Source organism: Pygoscelis adeliae, unplaced genomic scaffold, assembly GCF_000699105.1.
Source record: "Pygoscelis adeliae isolate BGI_AS28 unplaced genomic scaffold, ASM69910v1 Scaffold544, whole genome shotgun sequence".
NCBI classification, from domain to species: Eukaryota; Metazoa; Chordata; class Aves; order Sphenisciformes; family Spheniscidae; genus Pygoscelis; species Pygoscelis adeliae.
Window position 1 is genome coordinate 86,575 of NW_008824715.1, and position 11,563 is coordinate 98,137.

The following is an 11,563-nucleotide window of genomic DNA, read 5'->3' on the forward strand; positions in this document are numbered from 1 at the left end:
CCCCGGCCCCCGCGGGCGCGGTCCCCCGGCCCCGCCGGCAAGCTGCCCCGGAAAGAGCTGTCCCCTCCAGGGCTTCCCGCCGGCCCCAGGCCCCCTCTCCGGCTCCGGCCCTGGCCCCCAGGCCCCGGCGGCTCCGGCTGTCAGCATCCACCTCCGGGGCAGAGCTTCTTCACCCCTCCGGCCTGACGAGCGCCCCACCCCGCAGCCCCCGGGGTGGCACGGCCGTCTCCCTGTCCATCTGCACTGGAGAATTTAGACCCAGCGTGGAAAGAAGATTATGCCTTCACTGCCAGCTGTTTCCAGCAGCGCATCCTCCCTCACCCCTCCACACCAATCACGAGGCCACACATCCCCTGGCTGCCCCAGCCTTTCCCCAAGTCTCCCTGGAGGACAAGCAGCAGAGAGGTCTTCATCCACCCACCTGCCGCAGCAGTGGTGGGTCTCCAGCGGGTCTCTCCTGATGGTGTTTTAGGGACTGAGTGTTTCAGCGATGCTGCGAGCATCCAGCAGCAATCCCGGCAGTGGGGAGTCCCCTCAGCTGGAGGAGCACATGGCTGGGGCACAGGATGAGGGGCTGGCTCGGAACATCTCAGGACATCAGGACTTCTGGTCCTCACTTCAGTAGGTGATGACCGGGCAGCAGTCCCCAGGCTAACTGTGGGGGATCATCCATGTGGTGTCAGCCACACCGGCTCCCAGCTCCTCTCAAAGACAAGCATCCGGCTGCCCAGGCAGAAGTGCTTTCACCTGGCACCATGTCAACCCCATGCACCTACTCCAAATGCCTTCAGCACCAGCCACCGGTGCCAGCTGTGCCGGGGGGGGGGGCTTTCCACCCCATAACCATCATCCCCATCCCAAAGCTGAGTGGCTCTTCTGGCCAGGGACCTGCTCCTGGACCTGCCAGGAGCCCGCAGCGGGCAGCTCCTTTGCATTTCAGAGTATGGATGGCAGAGAATGTGCCGGAGGATGGGCATGATACAATGGACCATTGGCACACATGGCACGTGACAGGCACAGCATATTGAACAGGCACATGTGGCCTGTGGCATCATCAGGACATGCTGTGATGCCCACAAGCCAGGCTGAGCCCACAGAGCACAGCTCACTGCAGTAGGGACTGCGGCCATGTCCCACTCCATGGCTCTGCCCTTGTGCAAACCATCCCGATGGCCACCCTCCTCCAGGCAGCTGTCACTTGGCCAGGCATTCTTCTGCAACGCAGGTCCTTGGTCAGGGAGAGCTGGCCAACAGAGCTTTGTGCTGCTGGAGGGGTCATGACCGTGGCAGCTGTGCTGAGCCAGCCCCAATGCAATCATCCCATGGCACAGGACCTGTGAGCCCAGGAGCAGGGTTCCCACCTGCTGGGATGGTGTTGGAAACCATGAACCACGGTGTCCAGGGGGCTGTGGGGACAGGGTCTGCATGGGTGCTTGCCAGTCCCAGAGGCTGGCATGCCTGAGGAGCAACCCCCCCAGCACTAGCAAGGGGGGACTGCCAAAATGAGGTGGCTGAGACAGCAGGGACGGTGCTGGTGGCACATTAACCGGACAAGGAGGAGGCCAGGGGCAGAGTCCGGGCCAGCGGGGGGAGCACCAAGCCCTGGGGTCAGGGTCCACAGGGACGCTGGACACTGCTGCCACAGGATGCACTGCGCTGTGGTGCTGGGTGCTGCACGGGCAGCCTCCACTACTCCTCTCCTCCGGGCTCGGTTCCTGAGGATGGCAAGGTGCGCCATGACCACCAGCATGCTCCATGTCCCCCCACCCCAGGGGCTGCTCCGGCCCCTGGCTATGCCAGAGAGGCTGCTGCTCGGGCCAGGGCCCAGCAATGTGCCCCCCCGCATCCTGGCTGCAGGCGGCCGACAGCTCCTGGGCCACATGCACCCTGAGGTGCTGCAGGTGAGCTGCCCCAGCCCAGACTTCCTCCCCTCCTCTCCCTTGCCCCCCACAAGGGGCTGGGACAGCTCTGCCAGGGTGAGGGGGGCAATAGCAGTGCCAGTTGGTCCCCTGCCACCGCAGGTGATGGATGAGATCAAGGCGGGCATCCAGTACGCCTTCCAGACGCAGAACCGGTTGACTCTGGCCATCAGCGGTACCGGCCACTGCGCCATGGAGGCTGCCCTCCTCAACCTCCTGGAGCATGGTGACACCGCGCTGGTGGCCATCAACGGCATCTGGGGACAACGCGCCGCCGACATCGCCAGGAGGTTGGGTATGCTGGGGACAGCTGGATGGCACCAGCAGGGCTCAGGGAACAGGGCTTGCAGGTGGGATGCCAGAATGTAACCCCTGGCTTGCTGTCCCCACCTCGGCAGCAGTGGCCAGTGACATGGCTTCCACAGCCAGAGAGCACTCCATTTTTTTTCCAGGGTGATGTTCCTCCATTTACAGTGGTTTATGGCTTTTCCAGTGGGCAAATCCACGGGAGGCCAGACCCTGGCGGGTGGCCATGCTCCTGGTTCATGCATGACCAATTCCCTCACAGAGCAGGTGGCTGCCCAGTGGGAGGCATGCGCAAACCTCACTCTCCCTCTGTCCAAATCCTTCCCAGGAGCCAATGTCCATGAGCTGCTGAAGTCCCCAGGCGAGTACTTCACCCCGTGGGACATTGAGGAGGTGAGTGCCAGTGTGGGGCAGCGGGCATGAGCAGACCCCGGGGGCAGTCACCTTCCCCTCTGTTTCATGCAGGGCCTGGCGCGGCACAAGCCCTCGGTGCTCTTCATTACCCACGGCGAGTCCTCCACAGGGGTGCTGCAGCCACTGGAGAGACTTGGCGAGCTGTGCCACCGGTCAGTGCACGGCGGGCACCTGTGAGGGCTGGTGGCACCCCAAGGTCACTGTCGGGGATTGGGGCACAGGGATTCACATGCCCCAGGCTCTCCTCTAGCTCTGTTGTGCTGGAAGCAGCTGGTGCCAGCGAGACACACAGTCTTGGGGGGACTGGGACGCCAGGACTGCAGGCAGAGGGGTGGCAGGAGGAGGTGGCAGGGACACCAGGCTGAGTTCTGTCCTCCCACAGGCATGGCTGCCTGCTGCTCGTGGATGCGGTGGCATCGCTTGGGGGAGCCCCTATCTTCATGGACCAGCAGGGTAAGAGCCACAGTGCCATCATGGGCACCCAGGGGACAAGGGAGCTCGTGCCTAGGCCAGGGAGGGAGGGCAGTGGGATCAGCCCCACCGCTCACATTTCGGGCTAGCAGCACTAGAAACTGGTCCAGCTGCAGTCAGAGAGCCTGTTCCCCTCGGGGGACCATCAGCAGTGCCAGGGTGTCCCCCAAAGCAGGCCAAACACAAGCAGGACCTGCAGCGTGTGCCACCCTGTGCTTTCCACCCACCACTTGCAGCTGGGTTGGGGGGGCTCAGCGTGTCCCCACAGGGAGCCCCCAGTCCCTAACGAGCTGCCTCCCCTCTCGAGCAGAGATTGATGTCCTATACTCGGGGTCTCAGAAAGTCCTCAACGCCCCCCCCGGCAGTGCCCCCATCTCATTCAGCGAGCAAGCCAGGTAAGGGCAGCCCTGTCCCACCAGGGGGAAAAGTGATGGGGCTGGGGGGAGGCTGTCACCCGCCCTGTTTTGCCAGCCATCCGCTCCAGCCCCACTCTGCTCCAGCCCCACTCTGGAGAGCGCACCCAGCAGCAGCTCTGCAGGGTCAGAGCCTCGCCTATCCCTGAGCAGTGATTGGCATCGGAGCCAACCTCTGTGCTTGCTCTGGGGGGGCCCTCCCACAGGACTGACCCCACCCCGGAGCTAGTGGGGTCGAGGTCCGGCTCCTCCCTAGCACTCTGCTTCACCAGGGAGAAGATGCTGAAGAGGAAGACAAAGCCCCCGTCCTTCTACCTGGACATGGGCTGGCTGGCAAATTACTGGGGCTGCGACGGGGAGCCGCGAAGGTGAGGGCAGACTGTCCCAGGACAGATGGCCGCAGCCGTCCCACCCACAGCCTTCGCCCCGGCTTGGGGGCTGCCTGCCCTGCAGGACTCGGGCCCTGTCTCCCCATCACCCTGTCCGCTGGTTGCAAAGCGGCCCCGGGGTATTTGCATCCCCTCTACACTGGGTGAAGAGGAGGGAGGATGCCGCACCCTGGTTTCCCCCCTACCGCGAGCTGGAGTACTGCTCTGCTGCAGGCCAGGCTGAACCCGCCTGGGTGCCCCTTGGGTTTTGCAGGTACCATCACACGGCACCGATCAACAGCTTCTTCAGCCTGCGGGAAGGCTTGGCTATGCTGGTGGAGCTGGTGAGTGGTGCCGGGCAGGCAGGGGGGCACCAGCAGTGCTGGTGGGGCTTGGGGGAGCAGTGGGTGCCAGGACCTTCTCCCTCCTCTCTGCCCACAGGGTCTGGAGAGCTCATGGGAGCGCCACCGGGCCAACTGCACCCAGCTGTGCCAGGGTCTGCACGACCTGGGGCTTGAGCTCTTTGTGAAGGAGGAGGTGGGTGCAGGGTGAGCCCACCACCATGGTGCAGGGGCAGTGTAAGGACATGGCCCTATGCAGCTGGAGACATGCCTGGACAGCTTTTGATGCTGGAGAAAATCTGCCCCCCCAGCGATGCTCTCTCCTGGCAGGCTGCAGGGCTCACTGGGGGACAGGGCTGTGGCCAGGAGCTGCAGATTTAACCCGGTTTCTCTCTTCTCCAGAAGGCGAGGCTTCCCACCATTACCACTGTCAGGGTGCCTGAGGGCTACAACTGGAAGGAGATCACAGCCTTTCTCATGGACAACCACGCCATCGAGATTGCCGGGGGCCTGGGCCCCTCAGTGGGCAAGGTGGGCAGCGTCCTCTCCTCCCACTGCCCATGGCCAGGCACCGAACCCGGCTGCACTCGCATCCATCAGTAGCGCGCCCCATGATTAACTGGTGCTCTCTGGCTGCAAACAGCAAACACACGGCTGGATGCATCCCATTGCCTGCAGCAATGCATAGCAGCTCCTAACCACACACAATTGCTGCACGTAATTGAATAACCATGCACATAATTAGCAGGGTGACACATCTTTAGAGGAAACGCATGTTATATAGGAGCAAGCAGGGAGTTGTGCACATGCACTCACACCCGGCTGTGCGCATGGCCGCTTCTCACGTGCCCCCTGCTCCGCACAGAAGCCTGTGCTCTGCTGCTGGCCGCTCTGCTCACAGGGAGACGGTGCCGGGGCATGGCCGCAAAGGTGGGTGCTGCAGGGAGACACTTGCCCTTCTCCTCCCAGGTCCTGCGAATCGGCCTCATGGGCTGCAACTCGACCAGTGGCAACGTGGACCGTGTGTTGCGTGCCCTGCAAGATGCCCTTGGGTGCTGCCGCCGCAGCAGGCTGTGAGCACCCCTGCAAAATGGGGGTCCAGACGAGGCAGCGTGGCACTCCCCCCCATGCCCAGCTGTAGGCAGCTGGCAGGCAGAGACGCGCCGCTGCCTCCCCAGGGAGCTGGCAGGAAACGCTGCAACACCCAGCAAGCCAAGCCAGAGCGGGAAGGAGAAGCTGGAAGAGCAGGGGACATGGAGGTGAGGGCTGCAGCTCAGCAGACACGGGATATGGCTCAAAACCCCTTCTCCCGGTCCCCCATGCAGGGTCACTCCTCACCCTGGTGGCCTGGCCCCCCAGCTCTTCCCCTTCCCCTGGCCTCAGGGCATGGCAGCCCCACTGCAAGCTGACACGAGGGCTAGATGCAGGATCCGACCACAGGTCCCTTCCCCTCCCACCACCATCACCCTCAGCCATCCCTGCACCAGAGCCCAGCAGTGCAGGATGCCATCCATCCCCCCAGATTAGGTACCCTGGGATGAAACACCTGCCCTGGCACCCAGCTCTACCAGGGGAGCCAAGAAGCTGTGCATCCCCACCCAGCTGCAGCAGATGTGCTCGCTCCCCAGTACCATCTTTCCTCAATAAAGCGACATGGCAGCATGCTGCTCCCTGGCCCCGTAGCTCGCCTTGCACCTCCCCGAATTTCAAGACACCCAGATGGGGTGGCAGCACGGTCCCACTCAGGTCTGCTGGGGGATTTCTCGCCGGATCTTGGAGAGGAGCTGGGACATTGCTGAGCAGCGCGCGCCGTCCTGGATCCGGTACACCTGAAACTAAGCGGAGGCAGGTGGGGAGTGAGGGGAGAGGGCTCCCCGCTCTGCTTGAGCCCTGCGCCCCAGCATCACCAGCCTCCCGCAGCCTCCATGACGGGGTTGGGCAGCGCATGCCAGCAGCTGCCAGGGGCCAGAGGGCTCTGGGGGGCAAATTCCAGCACATCCTAAGCTGCTCAGCCCAGGTGGTTTCTGGTGCTGCCACGCTCTGCCTCACGAGACCAGCCCAGGGTCTCCAGTCCCCGTTACCTGGCTAAGCAGAATGTCAAAGTAGGCTGTGTCCCAGTAAGACCCGTCTTCGGCAGGGACCTGCAGGAGGGCTCGGGTACTGGGGTCTGCCTGGCAGCTGTCAGTGCGCACAGGGAGGCCAAAATGGAAGTGGAGGAAGCGTCGGGGGTCCTGGGCGAAGCTCTCCACCTTACAGTAGAGGGAGGCGAGGTCTTGGGGCTCTCCTTGGAAGAGGTTCTCCTCTGGGTGCAGGAAGTGGGGGAGGTGCCGGGTGGCCAGGCAGCGGAGGAGGATCACCAAGAGCCTGTAGACGGAGCCTTCCAGGTCCTGCCAGTCCTCTGGGGAAGGGAAGAGCTCCGTGCTCCACAGCAGCACCATCTGTGGGGAGGGAGAGAAGGGTGTGGGATCGGACACTCCCCACAAAGGCCGTGCCTTCACACCCTGCAGGTCACCACGCAACCATCTGTGGGGCTGAGCCCTCAACACGGACATCACGTCCTCAGCAGCCTAGGGCTGCACAGGCTCTTGGAGCTGCTGCTTTGGCTGCTGCAGGTGCAGCCGATGCCCCACCACCCCTTAGTTTTGAACCTTTGCTTCACTCCCCTAAGAGCCCCCATCTCAGCTCTGAGGCAGGTCCCAGCTCTGCAGCAGCTCCGAAACAACACGCCCAAGCTTTCTGCAGGCACCAAGCAATAGTAAAAAACCCTGCTTGTGGTTTCCATCAGCTGCTGGCAAGGCAGGTGAACCCCCAGCAGCTGCCACACCAGCTTCCTCGGCACTGCGCTGGCAAACAGCCTGACCAATGCACACAGTGGGCTGGAGCAGAAGATGCTTTTTTGAAGGACAGAGGCATACTGTGTCTTTTTTTTTTTTTTTAAAAAAAAGGTCAAAGAACACAACATAAAACAAAACCCACAGGATTTGTGTTACTTGGAGCTGGAGCCATTCTCTCAGCAGAAGACAACTTTGCCTCCTTCTCCACCCCGGGCCCAGAGAGCCGCCACAAGGCAGGGCACACCTGGATTGTGCCACCAGGTGCTGTCCCCAGCGTGGCCCCTTTTCCAACCAGCGCCACCAGCTGGCGTGGGTCCAGAGTGCCGAAAACAGGTTGGACGGGGAGAGAGGGTTTTGTCAGAGGAAACACCACCCTCAGCCCTGCACAGGCACCTCCCAGCACGCTGGGGCACAGGACGACCTGCGGCATGGCAGGCATGGCAATGCAATCCCCAGCATGGCCCCTGCAGACACAGGCAGCCTGTGCCAGGGGATACCTGGCACATCAGCACAGAGCCCCAGCTCCTAAAGCTCAGAGTGTTTCAGGCTGCAGATTGCTGGTTCAATGGATACCTGGCACATCAGCACGGATCCCCAGCTCCTAAAGCTCAGAGTGTTTCAGGCTGCAGATTGCTGGTTCAATCCAGCAAGTGCCTGCCATTTGCAAGGAAGAAGGATCAAACCCCTCTAACCATGGCCAGTGGCGTCCATCCTTTCCGGACACAGCCATGGGCTGGTACATCCCAAAGCACTGCAGGTACTTGGTTTTGTTGCTTGGGATCTTCTTCCAGCAGCGACTCGGCCGCAGCAGGGTGCAGGTGAGCAGCCTTGGCTCTGCCTGCCCGGAGAGCCCCGGTCCCGCCAGCAGAACCTACCTACCTTCAGGTGGTTGAAGGTGAGACCGCCTTTCCCACCCTCCTCTCCCCAGTCCTGGCTGCGGAGCTGGTCAAGCAGGCGAAGGCTGTCCAGACGGGGTCCCTTCAGTGTGTCCACTGCCTGGAGCAGCTTCAGGATGGGGATATGAGTGGAGGATCTGGTGAGAGAAGTGGGATCCGGTGAGGGGGAGGATGGAGACCTGCATCCTCCCAGCTGAGGAGAGGATATCTGCAGTGATCCAGCACATGTGGGGATCCCCCCTGGCCACCCACGTGGCCCCAGGCACGCAGCATCCTGGATCCACCTCCCACACCCACCTCTGGCAAAGAGGGACCGGGGAGATTTGCAGCATGATGGGGATACTGCTGAGCAGCTCCTGCCTTTCCAGGAGGGACAAGAGGGGAGGCGAAGTGGGGTTGTGCTCCCCTACATGCAGCAGGGAGGGCTGCAGGCTGCCCTGGAACGGAGGGTGGATTGGACCTCAAGGAGGGGCTGAGCATCCAGCTAGACCACATTGTGCCCAAAATAAGCCTGGGCTGGTCCAGCTGGATGCTCGGCCCCTCCTCGGGGCCGGGTAGCCGTGCTGGCAGGCATGATGTGTGTCACCCCAGCCCCCCTCCCACCCACAGCCTGCCCTGGGAGGCACCTCATCACCCTGCTGCTGCCAGATGCCCAGGCTCACTCCTGAAGCCCAAGCAGATGTGAGATCTGCCACCCTCCGTGCAGCCGGGGTTCAGCTCCTGTGAGCAATCTGGAGGGGGCTCCTTCAGTTGCAGCCCCCGCCTCTTTCCTTGAGCTGCCTGGAATTTGGCTGAGGTTTTGCCCCCAACACAGGGCAGAGGGTTTGGGCATCACGAGGGAGTGACTTCACCCCCCTGCTGACATGTCCCTCCACTTTCCCATCCCCTTTTTGCCTACACCTGGCAGTGCTGCTGGCCAGGTGGGATCCCCAGGGCAGGGTCACCCTGCTATGTGTGCAGCCAAGCCTCTCACCTCCAGCAATGGGGAGAGGCAGGGACAAAGTGGGCCTCTTCTGTGGCCTTCCGGAGGCTGCCTTCAGGGAAGCCCCTGTCGCTCTGCCGCCCCTTGAGCCAGAGCGGCTCCTGCCATCTCCTCACCACAGGGACGATGTCAAAGCGGACAGTCTTCCAGCCACCGCGGATCAGCAGGGAGAGCTCCATAGCATCTTCCTGCAGATTTTCAGCACTGAGGTCACCTAGATGCGGAGGGTTTGGTGGCGGTTAGGAGGTTACTGCAGCTGGTCCCACAGGCTGAACCAGGTATGTGCCGCAATGCCCATGGGCACATCCCACCCCTCTCCACCCATCCCTTTCCAGTGCTGCAGTTTGGCTGCGGTTCCTCAGCAAAAGCCGTTCTCCAAACCCCGCTGGGGTGGTTTTCAGGAAGGAGCACCGCTCCAGTGGGGCTCAGGGCCAGGCCAGTGGGTGTGGGCACAGTAGGAAGCCCCAGGTGGCTGAATGGGGCCATGCTGCTGGGTAGCTGAACAGTGCCAAGAAAAATAACGTGGTCCAAGAAAAATGGACTAGGAAAGGTCTCAGGTTGTGGGGATAGAAGAAGATGAAGGGCTCTAGCTTGGCTGAGGAGGAAGGAGGGAATGGTGGGCTTGCTGGGGCTGGGACCTGCTGGTCCTCTCATATCACCTTTCCATCAGGGCTGAGATTGACTTCAAGAAGCACCTTTGGAGATGGAAATGCATGAAGAAGCTGATGGGACCCCTACGAGCATTCCCAGGGTCCCTTCCCCACCATGTTCTTCCTGGGGACGCTGCTCCCAGCCAGGGGCCATGTGTGCGCAGGGTCAGACCCATGCCCCAAGGTCCTGGTCCAGCCCTAACATGCTTCCAGCTCACCCTCCAAACAGCCTCCTCCAGGGAGCAGGGGCACTTGGAGGCCAGGAGAGACGGGGGAAACGTGGCTAGGGTGAGCCAAGCATGCCAAGTCCCTGAGCAAACCTTCCCCAGGGACTAACAGCAGGGGTGGGTGAACCCTGCATGGAGCTGCCACCCACCAAGAAGGGTGCCATCAGCCCAGGGTGAAGATGCCCGAGGATGATTCTGCTGCCATGGGATGGCAGGGAGTAGTTTGCATCTCCCCTTCCTTAGCTGAGGGCAAAGCCTGTCCCAGCACCCGGCAGGGTGCTCGCTCACTCGTGCAGGCTTTGGGTGGGCCACGCGCCCGGGGACTTACACCCCAGCCCGTTTGCACAGGGACCACCACCGAACTGGGCTCCCTAGCTGTGCTGGAGGCAGCTCCCAGCTGGGGAAGTGCCGCACCAGTATACGCACCTGGCTGAAGCAGGAAGCGGCGTTGGCAGCGCACAATGGCCGAAACAAGGAGGTCTTTCAGGTGCTGGAGGACTTTGCCTGGAACCAGGCACCCTGCACCACCTCCCTGTTCCATCACACCCATGGTGCTGGTCCAGTCCTCCAAGTCAGTCCCTGGAGAGGGTACTTCCAGACAGCAGGTGCCCAGCTCTGGACGGTGCCCAGCAGGGGTGTCCCCGGGCCAGCATGCCAGCACCTGCAGGGCATCGCCATCGATCTGCAGGGGGACCTCCATGGTGACAGCATCCTCGGAGGCGCGGAGAGTGAACTCGAAGGCTTCCAGGTTTCTGGCGTAGTCTACGAGGAAGCGGGGCTCCCTGGCGTGGATGCTCTCCAACAGGGTCAGCAGGATGTTCTCAGCCTGCTGGAAATGCTCCAGCCGCTGCCTCTGGCGGGACACGATCACCCCAAGGTAGCTGTGCCACTGGGAAGCACTGGCTGCCATGGCAGCTCCGCCCCTGTCCCAAGCCTGCTCTGAGCCGGAAGCTCCGCCACTGTCCCAAGCCTGCTCTGAGCAGGAGTAAAAATACATGGGCAGGGAGGGCAGGGCTGGGATCTGGAGCGGGGTGGGCGGAGAGAAGCCACAGCCGGGCGTTGGCAAGCACCACTGCTGGGCGAGGGCCAGGGAGAGCTGCCGGGAGCACTGTGTCACCCCCAGGCAGACTGAGGGCGGGGTACCGAGTCTGGCAGTCCAGCCAGACTGCCCCCTGGCAGTCCAGCAGGATGACAAGAGATGCTCAGCTGGCAGGTCACACCAGGACGATGCTGTGGTCACCCACACCTCTCCCGGCACTGGGGCTGCATGCTTGCAGCATCCCCTCACAGCCAGTGCCAGATGAAGGCGAACCACCGCCCTCCCACCCCGGCCCAGCTTGGCTCTACAGGCCCAGCTGCCTGGGGCTGCTGGGGCAGGTCTGCTCTGAATTTGTGTTGCGCCCACGGGAGCTGGAAGCAGGCTCATGCTGGAGCCAGGCCATGCTGCGGTGGCTGTGGGAGGGCTGCAGGACCCCACGCCCACCATGCAGGCGCTCAGTGCAGCCCTGTGGGCCCAGCCCCGTGCCCGGCCCACAGCTCAATCAGGCTCAAGCTCAGGCTCAAGCTTGCCAGATGCGGGCAGCACCCAGTGCCCCTCGGCCGGGCAGAGTCCCCTGGGCCCAGTCCTGCACCTGGCCCACAGCTGGCTCAGGCTCAGGCTCAGGGCCAGGCTCAGGCCCGCCCACTGCGGGCAGTTCCCGGCGCCCCTCGACCAGGCAGATCGCCCGGGTCGGGCTCCCGCC

General features: G+C 62.8%; 2 protein-coding genes across 2 annotated transcripts; one reads left to right on the top strand and one right to left on the bottom strand.

Moving 5' to 3' along the window:
• Positions 1-1,667: 1,667 nt before the first annotated feature.
• Positions 1,668-5,309, top strand: AGXT (alanine-glyoxylate aminotransferase). Its single transcript, XM_009323182.1, has 11 exons — positions 1,668-1,901; positions 2,022-2,214; positions 2,554-2,618; positions 2,691-2,791; positions 3,022-3,092; positions 3,421-3,505; positions 3,796-3,891; positions 4,166-4,235; positions 4,333-4,428; positions 4,635-4,763; positions 5,202-5,309. The coding sequence occupies exons 1-11, from the start codon at positions 1,722-1,724 to the stop codon at positions 5,307-5,309; spliced, it is 1,194 nt and encodes a 397-aa protein (XP_009321457.1). The 5' UTR covers positions 1,668-1,721.
• A 665-nt stretch (positions 5,310-5,974) lies between these two features.
• On the bottom strand, positions 5,975-10,731 carry LOC103916222 (chromosome unknown open reading frame, human C2orf54). The gene is made up of 5 exons (XM_009323183.1): positions 10,248-10,731; positions 8,936-9,158; positions 7,946-8,099; positions 6,314-6,670; positions 5,975-6,067 (listed from the first exon to the last, which is right to left on the bottom strand). Exons 1-5 carry the CDS (start codon positions 10,729-10,731, stop codon positions 5,975-5,977), a joined length of 1,311 nt encoding a protein of 436 aa, XP_009321458.1.
• Between the last annotated feature and the right edge of the window lie 832 nt (positions 10,732-11,563).